This window comes from Drechmeria coniospora, chromosome 03 (genome assembly GCF_001625195.1).
Source record: "Drechmeria coniospora strain ARSEF 6962 chromosome 03, whole genome shotgun sequence".
Classification (NCBI taxonomy): domain Eukaryota; kingdom Fungi; phylum Ascomycota; class Sordariomycetes; order Hypocreales; family Ophiocordycipitaceae; genus Drechmeria; species Drechmeria coniospora.
Window position 1 is genome coordinate 731,545 of NC_054391.1, and position 20,963 is coordinate 752,507.

Sequence of the window (20,963 nt, forward strand, 5' to 3'; positions counted from 1 at the left end):
TATGGAATTGGCTGGCCAACGCAGATGAGGCTGGCAGCCTCACGACTGGTGGGGCTATGGGTGGTGGCAGACAGCCTGTGCCAGTAGGTGAGCCTTGTCTCCTTTCTTGATCTAGATTCTTTGATGAGTTCGCGTTCGTCGATGCTGCAACTTTGTTGTGCCGTTGTGATGAGTAAATTGATGGCTGGCCAACGCAGATGAGGCCGGCAGCCTCACGACTGGCGGGGCTATGGGTGGTGGCAGACAGCCTGTGCCAGTAGGTGAGCCTTGTCTCCTTTCTTGATCTAGATTCTTCGATGAATTCGCGTTCGTCGATGCTGCAACATTGTTGTGCCGTTGTGATGAGTAAATTGATGGCTCGCCAACGCAGATGAGGCCGGCAGCCTCACGGCTGGTGGGGCTATGGGTGGTGGCAGACAGCCTGTGCCAGTAGGTGAGCCTATTGTCTCCTTTATGGATCTAGATTCTTCGATGAAGTCGCGTTCGTCGATGCTGCAACTTTGTTGTGCCGTCGTCATGAGTAAATTGATGGCGAGGGTGAGGTATCATTATATGCACGAGCTTGGCGGATGCAGCTAAAGAAATGGGTCAGGCCTGAGGCAGTCAGATGGCGCCCCCCTTCCCCCCCCCGGTTACAGCGTGACGGGTTCGCCACAGGCCATGCCTTCAGGGGACGGATGGAGCTTCAGCCAATGAGACGCCCAGATTCCGACGCAACTCGCGCTGTTTGCCGGCGTCTTGGGGTGGGCCGGGGCTCCATCGCCTCCCGCTCGACGTAGCCTTGGTGGATCCTCGGTACCTAGCCTTGGGCTTTAGTGCCTGTCAGGCAATAAGCCTGTGGCAAAAGTTTCGTCGACAACACCACTTCGCCAACATCTCGATCCAGGCCAAATCGGCCCTTCTCCCCCTTGATGCTCACAATCCGTCGCCGCTACCGTTAGACCTTGCACCGTCGTCGAAAGAGCCGAATCGTGACCTCGCCAGACGACGCACCCTTTCGCCACGGCGCCGTCGGCATCGACGAAGCGGTGGTGCCATGCAGCTCCGTCGAGGAGCCAGCGTGCTCGGCGAGGCCGTCGCAGGCAGGCTCGCGGCACCGACATGCGTCCTCTGCCGCCTTCCGCCCGCGGCGCTCGGGCCGTCGAGGATACGCCGGCAACGCATACACAGCTCCCAGCAAAGGGACTCGGCCTGGGCGGCGGCCGTCCAGGTCGCGTCCAACATGGTGGGTAACGTGGTCAACAAGGCGGCGGCAAACGACGGCATGACCATCGACCCCCTGCGGACGGTGGCCAAGGAGATGAAGTTCCTCACGGGAAACATCCGGAAGCTCCTCGGATCCGGCCACCCCTCGCTCGACCGGGTGGCCAAGTACTACACGCAGGCCGAAGGCAAGCACGTCCGGCCGCTCATCGTCCTCCTCATGAGCAGGGCAACCCACCTCTGCCCGAAGGACGGCCGTCCCCAGACGCCGCAGAGCGCGAGGGCCATCGACACGTGCATATCGCCGGAGCAGATCCTCGCGGACAACAACCCGTCGGCGGCGTCACCGACGTCGCGGGAGCCCGAGCCGGCGGACGGCACCGTCGACATCCTGCCGGGCCAGCGACGGCTCGCCGAGATCACGGAGCTCATCCACACGGCCTCGCTCCTTCACGACGACGTCATCGACCACTCCATCTCGCGGCGCGGCGCTCCGTCGGCCAACCTCGAGTTCGGCAACAAGATGGCGGTGCTGGCCGGCGACTTCCTCCTCGGCCGAGCCTCCGTCTCGCTCGCTCGGCTGCGGCACGTCGAGGTCATCGAGCTTCTCGCCACCGTCATCGCGAACCTCGTCGAGGGCGAGTTCATGCAGCTCAAGAACACGGAGCGCGACGAGCGAAGCCCGCAGTGGTCGGACGAGACGCTGACGTACTACCTCCAAAAGACCTACCTCAAGACGGCGAGCCTCATCTCCAAGTCGTGCCGGGCCGCGGCGCTCCTCGGCAACGCCGACGGCACGACGGTCGAGGCGGCCTACTCGTACGGCCGGAACCTCGGGCTCGCCTTCCAGCTCGTCGACGACATGCTCGACTACACGCGCACCGGCAAGGACCTGGGCAAGCCGGCCGGCGCCGACCTCGAGCTGGGCCTCGCGACGGCGCCGCTGCTCTTCGCCTGGAAGCAGAACCCCGAGCTCGGCGCGCTCGTCGGCCGCAAGTTTTCGCGCGAGGGTGATGTGGAACGGGTGAGTTCCCGGTCGAAAAGTGGCGACGAGTGACTGTGCTGACGGCCACGACAGGCTCGGGCCCTCGTCCTCGAGAGCGACGGCATCGAACAGACGCGGGCCCTCGCGCACGACTACGCCGAGAGGGCCATTGCCGCCATCGCCGACTTTCCCGACAGCGAGGCCAAGGACGGCCTGATTGAGATGTCGTACTCGACCATCAAGAGGCAGAAGTAGCCGCAGGTAGGGGCGGGTGCGGGTGCGGGTGCGGGTGCAGGGAGCAGCGATCGGAGCCGGTCCTTGGTCCTTGCACGATTACCATGCCAGCACCGTCGCGGGTCGAGCAGACGATGGGACGTAACGAGGCCCCATGGCGTTGCACATTTTACACCAGCCGTGGACAAGGAGATGGGCGGCGCTGGCCAACCGCCATGGCTCGAGGAAGGCAGCTCAAGGTGCGGGTGATGCGGTACGAATATCCACTCTGCTGCTTGGGTCCAAGTATGGGAAAAGGGACAATGAATGAAAAACAAGCCCCATGTTGGCGTTGGTTCGCTCACCTTCCCTACCCCTGGAAAGATGAAGGATGCTGCTTTCGGTTTCCCTCGTGCCACCCTTTACATGGGCATCTCCTCACCAGATGGCCTATAGGTATGCGATGCGGGTTCCATCGCGAGACGGCATGTTCGCGAGGCGCCTACCAATCGATACCTGAATGACAAGTACCAATCCGCTTCGGTACATGCCTTGATACGTACACAAGCAGGTATATGTACTTGGACATGACGGAGCACGATGTAGATTTGGTAAGCCTGATAACAGATACCTACCTAGAAGTACTGTAAGTGCAGTAGTGGTCATTTAGTGGTCATTTAGTGGTCATTCTTGTTCATCCTACTCCCAGGTACCTAGTACTCCGTAATGTCTCTGTACTCTGTACTTGTAGGGCAAACGTCCCGCTAGCCATTACACCAAGTAAGGGCAAATGAACGCCATCTTATCTTGCACATGGTTTTACCATAGCGCCCCATAGTGCTCTGTCACATGCATTGTGCTTTTCTCATCTGAATTCGCAGAAAATCAGAGACTCGGCGTCCTCAAAATTGAATCCGTCTCATGGAAGGCCGTACGTACTTGTCCTTTACGAATACTTGCATTACGGAGGACTGTACGGAGTACATTATGATAATTGCGCGAAATACCTGTACTTGCAGTACTTAGGAGATGGGCCGGATACTGGGGTACCAAGTGGAAATGCCTTCGAATGCCGTAACAAAGTGTACTTGTCCTTGCGCGTACATGACGAATGTGTACATGCTTGTAAGTGTACAAGTAGGCACGGAGTAAGTGCCTCAGGTACGCACAGGTACGCGCAGGAAGTACCTCGTAGTACTGTCACTGCTGCCCATGGACAGAAGTGTGCATGTATTACAGTACTTAAGTAGTACGGAGTACAGTACAGGAATGCACGTACAGTATCAAGTACTCCATAAGTACAGAGTAGAGACGTAATTAATTACCCGTTCCAGTTGGGTGCAACCGACGCTCGCGCTAATCTGTATTCGGCACAGCGCAGGGCCCCCAACCCACCAGCAGCCGTACTGTGTTGCACACGGTATCGCACCTCCCGCCCCCCACCATGTTCTGAACTGATTCACATCCATCCCTTCGCCGACGCAAACGATCTGCTTGCTATTACTCGATCGACGATTGGCCCCACCGCTGACGACTGATAACGTCCCTGACCTGGACGAACAGGTAGCTTTGCAGCCGTGTCACCGGCGATATGGAGGGCCCAGAGAGCAGGGGCTCCTGCTCTGAGAACGGACCGAGCGTGAGAACGTCTTCGGAACAGAACAGAACAAAACAGAACGGAGCAGCTCGACCCGGCCTCGTTCGACAGCTGTACCTGCAGAAACGTCACCTGCTTGTCGTACCTCTTTCGTTCTCGTGTGCGGATATGGCAAGGAACATTGGATGAAGCAATCCCAGATCAGCGTGGCGAAATGTCGTCATGACATGTGGAACGACAACGATTCGTGCCTCGCTCGTCATCAACGCCTGCGTCGGACCGTACGAGCAATACCTTATCTATCATGGCAGGCTGCGTTACGGACCGCTGTTGCGGTGCAAGCGCAAAACACGTACGAGGCACAAGCACGTTCCCGATAAACCGTCGATTCCGCATTGGCCGACAGCCTGCGTCGACGAGTCTCTGCCCTTGCCCGTCCACGTCGAGGCTCCGGCCCACACCTTATCGGCCTCAGCACGCAACCACCACGCGTCGACGTCAGCCACCGCCGCTATGATGGCTTCTAGCCTCTTATCTTTGCCGTCCTCTCCGCTTGCAGAGCCAACCGTTTGGTGATCGTCTATCAGCCGCAACAAGCTCGCTCACTTACCCCTGATGATGGTACCACTGATCGCTTGCTATCGATGGCGTTGCCGGCTTCCGCCAGGACCCCCGAGAGGGATGGATGGCTGCGAAGAGAAACCGCCCTCCCCTTCCCCCGGTGCCCTGTCGACGTCGTATATCTGCCAAACTTTCAAACCCGCTTCGCGTGTATCTCACTGATATGTCTTGACCTCGACCAAACCTATGCCACGACGAACGCACCGGTCGACCATTGCATCCTCAACATTGCATTGCATCTTGCACAAAGTGAGCTCGTCTGGCTCCACGCGAGAGCCATTGCCGAGACATGGCTCCTTTTATAGAAGCCAAGGGTCGTGCTGGGCCTCATCATGCCTCGGCGGCAGGTCAGCAGGGAGCAAGCGGCGAATCCCAACGACGAGTGCTCGTGGCCATCGAGGATTGGCGGACCGCCCAGCTTCAAGGCCGCGGTCTGCAGCGAATTCTCTCGCTCATCGAAGAGGAGAAGGAGACCAACGCAAAGACGCACGCTTGGATCGCATTCGCCAGCCCGGAGCAGGTTCGAGAACAATGGGACCGGTTGGAGCGGCAATCCTCGTTCGATCCCAGCCGAATGCCCCTGTTCGGCGTGCCGTTTGCCGTCAAGGATAACATCGACCTTGCCGGCTTTCCCACCACCGCAGCCTGTCCAATGTTCGCCAGCTCCCCGGCCGCGTCGGATGCCCCCGTCGTTGCCAGGCTCAAGGCTGCCGGGGCCATTGTCGTTGGAAAGACAAACATGGATCAGTTCGCCACGGGACTCGTCGGCACGAGATCTCCTCACGGCGCCGTGCCAAACTCCTTCGACGAAGCCCGCGTCAGCGGAGGCTCGAGCTCGGGCAGCGGCGTCGTCGTCGCACGCTGTGCCGTGCCCTTCAGCTTGGGAACCGACACCGCCGGTTCCGGGAGAGTGCCGGCCGGCTTCAATAACTGCGTCGGCCTCAAACCAACCCGTGGCGCCCTCAGCACGCGGGGCGTCTTGCCCGCTTGCCGGACCTTGGACTGCGTCAGCATTTTCACCCTCACCGTCGCAGATGCCAAGACCGTCCTCGACGTCGCCGAAGCATACGACCCCGACGATGCCTACTCCCGACGCCGCCCCGAGCCACACTATCCCCTTTCCGTGCCGGCCTTTGGAGTGGCAAGCGTCGAGGATCGACCTCCGAGGCTTGCCATCTGTGACCACCCAGACTGGCACGGCAGAGACGATCACTATCCCGCGTACGAAGCTGCGCTGAAAAAGGCCGCCGACCTCGGATGGGACCTCGTACCCGTCGACTTTTCCCAACTCTTCGCCCTCGCGAAGCTGCTGTACGATGGACCTTGGGTTGCCGAGCGCTATGCCGCCATAAAAGACTTCATCGACCAGGCCGCCCATGGGGTCATGGACCCGACGGTGCGGGAAATAATATCCAGAGCCAAGGCATTTTCCGCCGCCGATGCCTTTGCGTCCGAGTACGCTCGCCAGGACCTGGCTCGAGAGATATCGAATGCCTTTGAGAGCTTTGATGGCCTCCTAGTTCCGACCACACCCACCTTTCCCACCCAGGCACAGGTCGCACGAGATCCCATCCGGGAGAATTCTCTTCTCGGCACCTATACCAATTTCGTCAATTTCCTCGACTGGACCGCCATCGCCATTCCTGCCGGATTTCGACCAGACGGGCTTCCCTTTAGCGTAACGCTCATCTCCAATTCGTGGCAGGAGTCGACGCTCTTTCGACTGTCGCAAAAATGGTTCGCCGATGGTCCGCGGTTGCTCGGTGCTTCCGGCATCTGCAGAAAAGCCGATGGCGATCCTGCGGCCGACATCGATTCACGTCGCTGGACCGCTGTCGCCGTCGTTGGCGCACATCTGACGGGATTTCCCCTCAACAAGGACCTCGTCTCCAGGGGAGGACAGTTTGCGTACTCGACTACCACTTCCCGCCAATACCGACTCTACAAGCTATGCTCTGCATCCGGACCGGAGAAGCCAGGCCTGGAACGAGTTGCCTCGCCAAACAAGGGGCGGCAAATCGCACTCGAAGTATGGAGGCTGCCGTCGCAGGCGTTGCCGGATTTCATGACGACCATTCCGCCACCGCTTGGTATCGGCTCCATCGAGCTGTATGACGGAAGCTGGGTCCCTGGTTTCATCTGCGAGCCCATTGGCCTGCAAGGTGCCCAGGATATCACCAAGTTTGGAGGATGGCGTGCCTACTCACGACACATGGAGGCGCACTCGGCATGTAACGGTGTTTGTACGCAAGCCTCCGAGCAGTCGTGCAGGGCCGTGAAGAAGATATCAAAGGTTCTCATCGCGAACCGAGGCGAGATTGCCGCTCGAATCATCCGAACCCTTCGCAAGATGAGCATCGACGCCGTTTCAATATACGCCGAACCGGACGCCGCAGCACCACACGTGCGCGAGGCCGATGTATCCTTGCCTCTTTGCGGCGACTCGGTTGCTGAAACGTATCTCAATGGCGCCCAAATTTTGCAACTCGCAAAGTCTGCCGGGGCCGATGCCATCATACCAGGCTATGGATTCTTGTCGGAAAACGCCGACTTTGCCAAGTCGGTCGAGGCAGAGGGCATGATATTTGTCGGCCCTACGGCGGAGCAAATCGACAACCTTGGATTGAAGCATCGAGCGCGTGCGTTGGCGGCATCTTCCGGGGTCCCTATTATTCCGGGGAGCTCGACGTTGCTTACCTCACTCGACGACGCCCGCGAGGAAGCCAAGAGGATTGGATTCCCCTTGATGCTGAAAAGCACGGCCGGAGGAGGCGGCATTGGATTACGACGTTGTAACGATATCGAGGAACTTGACGACGCCTTCAACGCTGTCCAACGCTTGGCGGCGGCCAACTTTGGCGACTCCGGCATCTTCATCGAGCGGTTCATCGAGAACGCTCGCCACATCGAAGTGCAAATTATCGGAGACGGCAAAGGGCGCGTGGTGACGGTTGGCGAGCGCGACTGCTCCTTGCAGCGAAGGCATCAAAAAGTCATCGAGGAGTGCCCGGCGTTTGCCATAGCGGAACACATCAGGCAGGGCATTCACGCCGCCGCCGTTCGACTCGCTTCTGCCGTCAAGTATCGCAACGTCGGCACCATTGAGTTCATTTATGATGTTGACTCTCAAGATTACTTCTTCCTCGAAGCCAACACTCGTCTGCAAGTGGAGCATCCTGTGACGGAGGCCGTCACAGGTCTTGATCTCGTTGAGTGCATGCTCAAGGTGGCCGGCGACAACTGCGATGAGCTCTTTGAAGCCGGCCGAGTGACACTTGAAGGGGCGTCGATTGAAGTAAGGCTCTATGCCGAAAATCCGCTTCAACGCTTCCGCCCCTGCTCCGGAACAGTCAAGAATCTAACGTTCCCGTCCAACCTTCGTGTTGACACATGGATCGATGTCGGCACCGAGGTATCCACCCGCTATGATCCGCTACTGGCAAAGTTGATTGCGACGGGTAAGGATCGTCATGAGGCTCTGGAGAGGTTGGCCGCCGGCCTGGACGAGGCGCAGATTGAAGGAGTTCAAACGAATCTGGAATATCTGCGCAAGATTGTGGCCTGGTCGCTGTTCCAATCTGGTGGATATACGACCAAATCATTGGACGTTTTTCAATTCCACTCAAACTCTTTCGAGGTCCTGGAACAAGGCGCGATGACAACCATTCAAGACTACCCTGGCAGGGTTTCTTATTGGCATATAGGCGTCCCCCCTTCGGGCCCTATGGACCACCTCTCGTTCCGCCTCGCCAACCGCCTGGTGAGCAACGACGCCGATGCCGCAGCCATGGAGTGCACATTTCAGGGCCCTACTCTGAGGTTCCACTGCGACGTGATCGCCGCGTTGACCGGCGCAAAAGCTGAAACTACACTCGACGACGAGCCTGTGGCATTCAACCAAGCTTTCGTCATCCGCGCCGGCCAGACCCTACGAGTTGGATCGGTTGAGAGTGGGTATCGCGTCTACATCGCAGTTGCGGGCGGCGTAGACGTGCCCAAGGTCATGGGAAGCCGCGCAACGTTTGAAGTTGGGGCCCTGGGACACGGCAAGCTGCAAGCTGGACAGATCATCCCCCTGGGGTCTAGCCAACACTGCAAGTCACCGGCAGGCAACCTCCCGCAATCACCGGCGGTTCCGATTCCAGAGCAGCCGAATGCGAGCTGGACTATCGGCGTCATCCCCGGACCTCACGGAGCTCCCGAGTACTTTACCGACGACGGCCTCGAAACACTCTTCTCTGGAGAGTGGAAGGTCCACCACAACAGCAACAGGCTAGGCGTTCGACTGACTGGTCCGCGCCCGAAGTGGGCTCGTCAGTCGGGGGGGCAAGCCGGCCTCCATCCATCCAACATCCACGATACGCCGTACTCGATTGGTAGCATCAGCTTCACCGGCGACGAGGCGGTCGTCTTGACCTGCGACGGGCCTAGCCTAGGAGGCTTCGTGGTGTTCTGCGTCGTCGCGACCGCGGAGCTTTGGAAATTGGGCCAAGTCCGGCCTGGCGATAGCATTCGCTTGCATGCCATGGACACGAGCACGGCCTACCGGCTAGAGAGGGAGCTGGACAGCGCGATCCAAGACCTCAGGGAGCCACCGAATCTCGAGGAATTTTGCCTTTCGGCTGGCCCGGTGGACATCTTTGGAGCCATCATCGGCAAGATCGGCAGCTCCAAAGACAAGATTGTTGCTCGGCAAGCCGGCGACCACGCCATGGTTCTCGAGTTTGGCGAGAGCGAGGGTTTTGATATGCGCCACAGCTTCAAAATTCATGCTTTCTGTCAGAATCACATCCAAAACCCCGTTGGTGGATTCGAGGAGCTCACCCCTGGCGTTCGTACCGTTCACATGATGTACTCGAGCGGCCTCACCCCAAAAAGCGTCCTCGACCGGATATCTCGCCATGTGTCATCTTACTCAACGCCGACAAAAGTACCCTCCCGCATGATCTTTCTGCCACTCGCCTTTGACGACTCGGTCAGCAAGGCAGCCGTGCAGCGATACGCGTCTACCATTCGGTCAACAGCCCCCTGGCTCCCTAGTAACATTGCGTTCTTGGAAGAGCTCAACGGTATCGACGACGTGTCCGAGCTGCTTTACGACGCGACCTTTCTTGTTCTCGGACTTGGGGATGTGTTTCTGGGCTCCCCTTGCGCCGTTCCGCTGGATCCGAGACATCGTTTGTTTGGGACGAAATACAACCCCTCACGGTCATTTACACCTCGTGGCTCGGTCGGCATCGGAGGACAGTACATGTGCATCTATGCGGCCAACTCTCCTGGCGGGTATCAGCTTGTCGGGCGGACCATCGACATTTGGGACTCGGGTGCCGTACCAACGGGTGCCGGCAAGACGGGAGCGAATCCCTGGATGTTCCAGCCCTTTGATCGCATAAGCTTCTATCGCGTCCGGGAATCCGAGCTAGATGGCAAACCTGCAGAGCAACTGATTCGCATCGCCGATGGGAGCTTGGATCTCGAAGAGTATGAGGCTTGGGTGGCGTCAAACAAGGACGATATTGAGCAAGTAGCGGCGCGTCGTCAAGAGTCCATCTCCAGCGCCCCCTTTCTTCCGGAGCTGTGCGCGCCCTACCGACCGAGCAAGGTGCACAATGGCGGCCCGAGCGGATCATCGACGCTTCCAAATCTCGGAGGCGAAAGCGTCAGGGCCATGATGCCGGGGCACTGCTACAACTTTCGAGTGCGGGAGAAGGAGACTGTCCAAAGAGGAGAAGTGCTGGTAAGTGGTGTCGAGGTTCTCTGCTCGCAGCAGCACCGCTAACTCGGTCACGGTAGATGTGGATGGAGTCTAGCAAGATGGAAATCGAGATTCGCAGTCCAGTCACCGGTCGCTGCAGCAGCGTCGTTGCGAAGGAAGGCTCCCTCGTCGACGTCGGCGAGCTTCTCGTGGTTATCGAAACCGCATCCTAGTGGTGTTGTCTTGTCCGACCCGGAAGCAGATCGGCCAGCCTAGGTAGTCGTCAAGTATGAATTACGTTGCACGCCGCACCAGGCATCGTTGAAAGCTTGCACATTGTCATGCTGGTAGTATCAGAGTACGCCTTGAGGAGAAGGACGCCATGGAAACATCGAGCCAGCCAATGTCGTTGTTCGGGTTTGTTCAGAGAATTCAGAGCAGCAATGTCCAGGTCAGATGGCTCCGAATGGAAATACACTGACTGAGCTGGCATATCAGCAGGTACACGCATAGAGCATTACGTTTATTTCATGCTCAGCCATGAGTTTACGACACCGCCGACTCCTCGCAGATTGCGATTATACCTGCTACGTGTTACTGTAGACAGTACAGGTAGTAAGATGGGAATGGAGTTAACGATGCTTTTCGGTACGTTTCGGAACGAAGTATGCGCACTTAAGGTGTAATTAATTATACCTGTACTGAAAATACTCTGTATTAATTGTGGGTTTTGAGATTGCCGGGATCTGCTCCTAGGAGGGTTGGTAGGAAACCGGAGGGATGACCCTTGTGCGCACTGGCGTCCTCCCAGAGCCCGTTGATGCTATCGCGGCCGACCTGGTCGTTGACCATGGACCCCCAAATCCTGCCCCTAAACCGGGAAGAGCGGCATCCTCCCGGTTCCTTTCCGCCGTTACTTGATTTCCTATAGGGCAGTACCCACCTCAACCAATACGTAAAGGTGCAATCAGTTCGCTCGATGAGGATGCCTCCCCTCCTCCTCAGACGATATGCCCCGCAGGGATTGGCTCTCTGAACCTCTTTTATAGTATGAAGTCTGCTTCTTCTATCGCTGCCCTACTCTGTCCGTATGATACGGTAATCTCTTCTCCATCCATGATGTTGCATAACGCGACTACGGCCGTGATATATTTGTCGCATCTACGCCTTGACTGTAATCGGGCGTACGGGTTGATTGCAGCGTTTACAAAGCGAAAGCGGTTTCCTATATCTGCTGACCTAATCTAACAGACGACAGGCTCGTCTAGGACATCGGGCCTTACGAGTTAAGTGTCCAAGAATTGCCGTCGTATGTGCTAGGTGGGAGTATCTTACAAGTGAGTACGCCGAGGATTCTACCCTTCTTGTAAGCAACGGTCCCCGGCCTACCCGCTACATCCTGAAGTCCTCTTCCATTCTTGCCGTAGGATCGAATGAGAGGCGTAGAAATGGCTATTTTGCCGAGACAGTCGCAATCTGTGCCCTTGCAGTACCTGGGGTGGCTTAGTTTATGCGGCGTGGAGGTTGGGTTAGCTGGCCAGGACCATGATTCGGGCCAGCTTATTGGTCTCGTCAAGTTGGGGTATTTGCCAGGAATCCATACATCCTAATATATTATTGCTTTAACAAGGCGCAGCATGACCTTCTCGTCGCACGCGTCCATGTACACCTCGGGGTGGATTGCCCATAGAAACTCGACGTCGGTAGTATCTCCCTTGGTCGATCTCATAAATACAGCAGCAGCGCTGCATAAAGTCCTGCCGTAATTATTATCTATCAACTGTCGCAAGCTTTCCTGCTTAGTATTTCTGAGCGACGTATAGTCGCCGGAGGTAACGTTAAGCTGCTCCCTAATACTGTATCGATACAGCTGGATGAGGCAAGCAGGCCTGGGAGCGGGTCGCAAGGGGCGGCCCATAGGCGACCCTGCTGCGTATAATACCTCAAAGTTTCCTTCGCTAGCTGCAACGCTCTCCTTATGCGTTGGCTAGTAGCTAGTGAGATTCGCATCGATTACCTCTGGCGAGCTCGGCAATACGATCATGGTCTATTTGCAAAGCGCCGCTTCAGCACACCTATGTTTCCTACGGAAGTTGCTTGGGCTAACAACTTCGCAGAATTATAGAGCTGCCTTGTCACCTTATCCTCATTGCCCGCTTCATTTGTGTTATAACCGTTTGCCTAAGGGCGTTGTATATTAAGTACTCTTCTCTGCTTAACGTAGCCGTAAGTATCTCGTCTCTCTGTCCTCGTCTGGTATATAAGAGAAAACCCATAATGTTCTTAGCTTAGTACAGGTAGTTACGGAGGCCGCAAGAAGTCGCAACGATTAGTATAGTAAGGTTTCGCTCTCGTCTAGGTTACAATTTGGCTGGCTGGTGAGGTCCGAAATGTCGTCTGATATTGATAAAGCATTTCGTTTCACCAGAACAAAACCAAGGCGCTGTTAAGGCATTGAGGCATTGAGGCATTGAGACTGTATACCACCCTATAGTCCTGGTTCCAGTGCTATTGCAAACGCGTTTTTGGTACGCGTCCTTACATATCAGTCGGACAAACTGTCAACAAACATACAACGTTTCGCCAAAAAGCGACCAAGTAATATAAGCAATATACTGGCAATATGGACAATTCTATATTATATTGTTACAATGTCAAGGGTCTCCATATCGTGTTGGTACAATATCAATGGCCTTGTTATGATGTTAGGCTTTGCCTAACGGAGCTTAGTCATAGGATAGAGTCACGTGCCAGAGCACGTAATCCGCACCCTATGACTAAGCAGGCATTGGAGTATAAGAACTCCAATGCCTCGTAGAGTTAGAGCTCTGTAGATTTCTTAATAACTATTTCCGACCACTAGATACTGGCAGTACTAGTGACTCCATAACAGGCGTCCATATTGTATCGTATGTATTGCAATATATTGTTTTATTGCCATATTATTAGCAACACTGGCTGATGATAGCAACAGACTGATTGTCCTTGCGCTGTCTGGCGCTTTATTCATATGGCTTGAAAGAGCACGAGTCGACGTCGACTTCAGAACGAAGCTTGTCGTAATTGCAGCGCACGACATAGTTCTTCTCGGGGCTGATGAGGCTTACCGACGAGTCCGCCCATAGACGCGCGTAGGCGAAGTCGTCGGGCTGGACAACGCTCGCAAATTTGTCCAGCAAGGGTTCCCCCCCCGAGGGCTGCGGGTGCAGCTTCTTGAGGGTGTCCAAGACCTCGTCTGGGACGAACGGGCTTCCTGGCTGGGTGAGCTCCGGGCCCGAGCCCTCGCTCGGTGGCTGTGCCCAGTTCCCCGTGCCGCCGCTGGTAAAGGGGCTACCCACCAGCGCGTGCCCCCCCTTGGGCCCGGCCTTGCTGACCTCGGACAGGGCAGCCATCAGGGCGGCCTCGGCCATTGCGGACCAACTGGAGCAGCCTGCTAGCCGGCCGCTTAACGCCGAACGCCCCCCGCTGCCGATATTGCCGCTGCCATACTTGCTGCCTCGGCCGCGTCCTCCTGGTGGCTTTCCGCCGCCGCCCCTGCCCCTTTTTTTTATCTTAAAGGGGAGGAAGTTGCAGATTTTTGTTTTGCCGTGGACCTGGCCGCCGTTGCCGTCGTTGGGGCTCGGCTGGCTGCCCCCTGGCCCCGCGACTTCAGCCATCTTCCCTGCTTGCTTCTTGGGGGGTTCGTCAGTCGGATCCTCTGCACCTGGTAACCTGCAGTCCTGCCCGTGTTTGCAATGCTGATTGTTTCGCTGCTGCTGTGGTTCCTGCTGCTGTGGTTGTATCTGTGCTTGTTCCCGTGTTTGCGGGGAGCTGTCGGCGGACGAGTCGCCCGCCTTTACCTGCGGAGGCTTGTTAGTAAAGACACTTTTTTGCTGTGGCTTCCCGACTTCCTTTGCGTTGTTGGCCCCCGACGTATCGAGCGTAGGCCCTTGGCCGGCCTTGATGGGTTTATAGCTGGCCGGAGCCTCCACATAACAGTCGGCTCTCCTGGCTAATCCGCGAAACAATCCGCCAAACAATCCGCCAGATGAGCAAGTACTCTGTCCATAGACCGTCGGATTGTAGTTTGGGTTTTCGATATATTTACCGCCATGATTGTTGTCCCAGACACCCATTATACCAGACGCGGGAATCGGCCGCGTTGACGCAAACTCCTGATTATACTGTACGTTTTTGTCATTTGGGCGTATCATCGTCATGTCATAGCCTTGCGGTAGCGCAAATGCACTAATGGCGTACGTATAATGGCCTCCACCGTATTTGTCGGCTACCGCCTTACTCTTCGAAACAGATACTAATCCCGAATTGTCGTGAGCACCCGCAAGATGGGTGTAAGGTCTGGTATCGGTGCCTTTGGGTTCGAAACCAACCGAGAATATGATACTATAATCCCGGTTGTCACCGCGGAAAAACGTGTTCTTCTTATCACTGTCCTGCGACACAACGACGCCCGAAGACAATTCGCTGTTGTTAATATCGTCAATTTGACCGCGGCGCTTAATAGATTCGTACACTGCAGCTCGATGCGTCCCAAAAGGTTGCGCGGCAGCCAAGCACGCTAAGAGGCCTACCGCCTGGAAGAGCTTCATCGTCGATTCGGTCTGTGAATGATAAATTGGAGCTCAGAAAAAAATATGTACGGCTGCAAAGTACGTGATACTGCTGAATAAATGAACGAAAGTACACGTAAGGAGTGGATATGTATACCAAATGGCAGAGAAGGTGGTATAAGGAAGCATGTGTGATCTATGTCTATATATATCCGAGGAGGCTAATAATACCTGCAGTTAGTGCTGAAACGGTATCGGGCTCGAATAAACAGGTGTATAGAGTGGCGGAGCTGAAACTGAACCAGGAGGTTTCAAGCAGTACATCGCAGAAGAGTACCATTACAACTCGAATAGTTCATAAGGGGAAAATTACGTGCGGATAAGTAGAAAAGCCGTACGGCTTAATAGCAATGCTTAAAAATGCTCCACATACATGTATTGCTAGTTCCGAGCGAATGTACTCGTACTTTGTGAGCAACTCGATATCTTGGTCTCCGCTGCTTGTTGTGAGATAGATATCTGCAATGTATACGTTGCGGTTCCCGGAAACTCGGGTTTAAGGTTTTTGGAGTCCCAGGACGGAGTAGTACTCGTATTATTACTCCGTACTTGTCAGAAGTTTTGTAGCCCTGATCCACTTTTTATTACAGTGCATGAGCAGTTCCTCTTCTGGTGCTGTCGAGTGATGCCTTGGCTACTACGCCGGGTCCTAGGAATAAGAACGGTAAATGTAGGAGTGTTTTAGTTAAGGACAAATGGATAACATGGTTTTGCAGAGGGATATTCAACTTATTATGGAATAGCGAACTAATATGTAGCGTTACAATTGAGAGAGTTATTATTGAGTGAAGACGAGTGTGTAAGTAATATGTATGGCCTAAGTATGTAAGTTGCGTCCGAGAAACTGTAAGTCAACCCACCTTGTCACGCTAGCCTTCGGCTACCCCAAGCCCTCAGCTACTAAAGCACAATAAAGATACTAATCTTGAAGCTAAAATAGAATACATAATGCCGCCGTATCAAAATAAGCCACGAGTCTCAAGAGTATCTACTCCGTAATATTCCAGCTCCTGTTGAGGCAAAGCTCGTTAAACTCGTAACTAGAAGTCTCGGTTGCCACTGGTCCGTTTGCGATGGCAGAATCCACAATGGGGGAAGCCGCTGTGGACGCCAAAACGGTCGACGCTTTTCGTGGAGCCAACAGCACAAGGGATGAAGACGACGCGAATTGACGATGAGTTAGTCGTGGATACTGCGAAATATTCGGTGAAGAGAACGGCACGAGCTTCATTAACCGAGACCGACTCAGAATACACAGAATTAGCTACGATTAGGATCACGGCCACGGCCTATCCATCATCTATCTACCAGATTACGAATATGGCCTTTTCCCTGCATTCAATCAACAAATACCGTCCTATTGATCGTCTAACAAGGTACAATCCTCCAGCGAGTCGAGAAATCTAATCAACCGGGGACTCGTCTCCGAACCATACGTGGTAGCGTAGTCGTAGTCATGCCTACGGACTTTGTACGATTGAACCACGACACTTAGATCCATGGCGTCCGTTCCATTTTGGAACCCATTCCGGAGCTCAGCCGAGATGTGGGCCGTGACGCGTTCATCAATTCTGAAGAAGAGATGCGTATCAAGGCCCGTGTCGAACAACCGGATTGCGTTGGCTTGCACCGTCGGCATGGCACTCCGCGTTTTACTTTGGCATTCATTAAATTGCGACAGCTGATGGTAGAATGAAACCTGGATTAGAGACTAAAGGCGAAATGAGGAGGACTGTGTATCAGATTCTCCGTAGTTACAGCCACAATCAAGTGAACGGAGAGTACTGGGGTGGGGAGCAGAGGCAAGAAGAGCCGGCAAAGCCGTCATCGATCAATTGAATGAGAGTTATCTGAAGAGCAAGAACTCAATGACACGATTAACTGAGTTGTCCAGCTCTTAATTGAAAAGTGAAAGTATTGCCCGTCTAGGCAGAAGCTGCTGCCTGGCAGGCAGCAGCTGTAGTGGGATAGGGCTGATGTGCGACCGCCGACAGTCTCTATCTAGCCACGTCCCGCGATTTTAAGGGTCCCCAAATTCTCGTACAATTGTAATACGGTAAATATAAAACGACACACGTACACTACACCAAGAGCCCCCGCAGAACGCTCTGAAAGTCTGTCCCCATATACTTAATCTACTCAGCGATTTTCCCTTAGTGAGGAGCTCTGGGTTGTCTAACACAGCCAGCCTTTCCCTTCAACTCCGTACGATATTTTCCCATATGACCTGAAACTCCGAGAGATTGAAAAACTCCAAATGACTAACAGCGCACATGTATTTACCCTCGTAGACACATACAACATCAGTAGTTGACAGTCTTCGAGGCTGAGAATCCACCTACGATACCACAACCGGTACGAGTTTCTTTGCGTGACTGGGCTTGGCGGGTCTTTGTTTCAGCTAATGATGAGTTTAATGTCAAAAGTCATTCGTGCCCTTTCGTGCCCTATAGCGTCAAGCGCATACAGACTCCCTCCCGTAGGCAGGGCCCCTGCTGTCCAAGGACAGCCCCTTCGCCGAGAGAACTCGATAATTTTGATCGTTGGAGGAGGAAGATGTACAGCTCAGCGAGCAAGGTAAAGGAGAATTCGACCGCTTCATTTATGTACGTAAACTTGAAGCATTCAAGTGGCCGAACCTTGACCATTTCTCGCAGGGCTCACAGGTCGGAATTGGGCACAAACAGCGTTGCAGTGGTGGCTTGAACCGACCCAGCAGGCTATTTCCCCCTTCTCTCCGGTACGGCTATCATTCCAAGTCCAATCCTGTAAGTGTATCAAGTTTGAACTCTGTTTGAAGTTGAGTGAGCAGCCGGAGAATGGTGGCTTGGGCTACGGGTCGATGTCGACAGATAGTGCTTGCTTGACTGGCTCTCGTGTTTTGGGACTAGGTGGGTCTCGGGATATGCCGCCCGCTATTCTAATAAAGTTGTCAAATTTGACAACTTCAGTGCGAAGCAGTCGTACTCCGTACTTGTATGTCTACTCGTATTCATATCCCCATATTCCTCGAATTCCTCCTCGTATCCAGAAATTACTAGTGTGCCCCCTCCTGGTCAGTATCTCGGTCAATGCTAGCTTGGGCATAGACACAGGCTTATGACATCATTGACATGCGCTTGCACTATGTGTACCTAAGTCGACCAGCCTGTTACGGACTGACCCCAGAAGGGTATAAGCAGTAGCTATGCCACTAGCCGTTGCGCTATGCGGCGCCCCCTTTTTGCATCTAGCAAAAGGGTAAGTATTGACAAAGCTGACGCTTTATCAATTAGCCACGCTTATAAGAGCCGTTGCTGCTCTTCTTAACGATTGTACTTGGGAAAAGCCCAAGACCATAACACAGCCCTCGAATATTGTCGCTATCTGTCCAGTAACCTTCAGCGTAGCTCTATTTGGGCGTCAGTACAATACTGTCTAGCGTAGTTGCTGTACAACATATATGGGATTTCCTTCATGCATACCAGGCTTTCTATCCATATGCCATACTCCACATAGAACGTTTCTTGTATAGATAGATGTACGAGATAGGTAACTCTGTATCCAATCTGCAACGCCATTTTCCAGCACAAATATCGCCGATTTTCGCAGGGATTTGCGAGGTTAACTGCTTCGATAACACCCAGAGGTCCTGGCGGAATTCCTCGCTCGTTCGAAGTACCTTTGCAAATATGGCTTTCGCCTGTTGTTTTATTCTTTTACTCGGCCTCGTTACCGTCTCGACCTTGCTGCCCTCCCTTGAACGCCGAAACGTTTATTTGCAGAAACTTATTTATATCGAAGAAGGCCGGTACGTTGTTAACCTTGGTCGCTAACGAGGGACCGTATAAGGTAACGTAAATTCTGTTATCAGCAACAGTAGCGACAAAACATTTCGTTACGCCGCTACGAGAAAGCAGCTTAACGGTATTATAAACCCTCCAAGTCTAGTAAGTAGATATATTTCGCTTTAATATTGTTCTTGGTATGGCTAGGAGTGTTTCAGCCTACATTTTGATATTCTTTTGGCTCCAGACTCTGGCCGGAATGGCTCATGTTGGAAGAACTTGGAGAAATTAGTAAGTTTGGCTCCATCTCTGAATCTACGACCATTCAAGCATCGCAGCCAAGGGGAGGAGTGTAAGGCACAGCAAAGTATATTCGAATCGCTTTAGATGGGGCCATAATTGTTATAATTATGGCCCCATGCTTATTTACCTCCACTAGACACGAATAACCAGGGGCTGGCTTTTTGAGCCAAAGGGACCACGACCCGGTTATCGGCACCGCCCATATTTCCAAATATACGGTATATGCGTTTACAAAGTTATGAATTTAGATAGGTACTGGTTGCTTTGGTTTTTTAGTGATACACTCTCCAGCTCCGCACACAGAACTAATAGTACCGGGTATAGTGCTGGAATATCCAAAGTGGTTAGGCTATAGTTGCAACTGCTTGTATTTAAAGGGAATGTCCCAGTCATCCACCGAATGTAAAGAATACTTCCACGTACCTTTAGGCGCAAAATCAATTCTAATCCGGTATCTTTCAGTCGCACTATGTACGCCCCTTGTTCAAGAACATCAGCTTACTTCTGGCCACTATTCCCCCCAAGTGGATGCTTCCGGGACATTAGCAAGCAGCTTACCGTAAGTGGGAAAGCCAGAAGGTCGATATCTCAGCTACACAGTGCTACCACGTTACGACTGGTAGGCGACGCCCAAATTACTTGTAGTAACTCCATCTGTGGTCAATCTTTGGCATGATCTTAACATGAACCGTTGAGAATGTAGCTCAGGAAAAACGAATTCGCTCTGTTGTTTTATTTGCCGAGGCCCTTGACAGAGTGTCTAGCGTTAGATTTCTGTATGCTCGAGCACCTTACATGGCCCGCCGGAAATGAAGTAGATAGGCCATCAAGACGGCTACAATAGGACCAAGAAGAATACCAAGGGACTGATTCTTTTTCGACCAATCTGACGATAGTCCTCGTGTGTGTGTGATCCGCCTAGCGGGACCGAATATAGACTTAGTGATCTTCCTCTGGACACGTACTCCGCTACGTAACCCCCCTTTTTCCTGTAAGCAGGTTCTTTGCATATGTTAAGAGTTGACGTTCCTTTCCAACAACATACTACTGTTATGTCGGTATAGTTTTGTTTTACGTATTGCCCGACGAGTTCAGCTAATTACGGTCGTCGCCTCTTGCTTATTTTGAAGTAGAGAGGGTGGAAATACGGAGCCGGTTAGCGGCGGTAATTCAGCTCGGTGATTTCAACTCAACTACATGCAAGTATTATCAGAAAAGGTATGTACTATCGATTCGCATTCTCCCATGTGATCCTTTCAATTGACCCGGGCAAGCTGTTAGTCCTGTTCGCGGCGCTGTTCTGTTCAAATTCGGTAGCACTTATTCACGAAAAAGCAGTGTTACCGAGCCGCCGTCGGCCACGCCGTAGTACATAAGGTCACGATCCTAGTAAAGCGCCCAGCTTATTTACCTTTTCTCAGATGTACCACAGAAGCACTGTCTCGAAGAGCTGCGAAACTTATGATTGACAAGAAAGGCATATGCGCACAATACCAACCTTGCCGAGGCCATAGTAAAAAGACTCGTAAGAATCAACGAGTGGACCCAAGATCCTAGCAAGCGTTACATATATATCTTACGAAAAAGGTAGTTACTTTCAAGGACATAGATAAGACTGATTGAAACTCTTGTCTTATTGAAATGGGATGGAAAACATCCTCTATATACACCTATCTACTATACTACCTAGCCAGGTTGCATCCTACCGTATTTGTCGTATTGATTGGATGCATCCCGCCGTAGTTATTAGAGGCCTCCAGCTATATTCTAGGTGGCGGTATTGATCCTCTGTGGTCAAAGGTAATGTTGTGTGGTAGGCCTAATGTGCGTGCGACCTCATGTAGCTAATAATCGTATGGTGGTGTATACTATACTACTTATATTGCGGGGAATACTATAGTGTTGGCTGGTGTTAGCAATAGCCGGTAGTATGGTCTGTACTTAGTGTGACCCTAGTACACGATGGTTG

At 53.6% G+C, this 20,963-nt stretch overlaps 3 protein-coding genes across 3 annotated transcripts; 2 read left to right on the forward strand and 1 right to left on the reverse strand.

Annotated features, from left to right (window-relative positions):
- Positions 1 to 1,036: 1,036 nt before the first annotated feature.
- On the forward strand, positions 1,037 to 2,443 carry DCS_06072 (decaprenyl-diphosphate synthase subunit 1; the record flags this gene model as incomplete). Its single annotated transcript, XM_040803363.1, has 2 exons — positions 1,037 to 2,227; positions 2,282 to 2,443. The coding sequence occupies 2 exons, from the start codon at positions 1,037 to 1,039 to the stop codon at positions 2,441 to 2,443; spliced, it is 1,353 nt and encodes a 450-aa protein (XP_040653467.1).
- A 2,465-nt stretch (positions 2,444 to 4,908) lies between these two features.
- On the forward strand, positions 4,909 to 10,398 carry DCS_06073 (uncharacterized protein; the record flags this gene model as incomplete). Its single annotated transcript, XM_040803364.1, has 1 exon — positions 4,909 to 10,398. One exon carries the CDS (start codon positions 4,909 to 4,911, stop codon positions 10,396 to 10,398), a length of 5,490 nt encoding a protein of 1,829 aa, XP_040653468.1.
- A 3,307-nt stretch (positions 10,399 to 13,705) lies between these two features.
- Positions 13,706 to 14,903, reverse strand: DCS_06074 (uncharacterized protein; the record flags this gene model as incomplete). Its single annotated transcript, XM_040803365.1, has 2 exons — positions 13,706 to 13,747; positions 13,908 to 14,903. 2 exons carry the CDS (start codon positions 14,901 to 14,903, stop codon positions 13,706 to 13,708), a joined length of 1,038 nt encoding a protein of 345 aa, XP_040653469.1.
- Between the last annotated feature and the right edge of the window lie 6,060 nt (positions 14,904 to 20,963).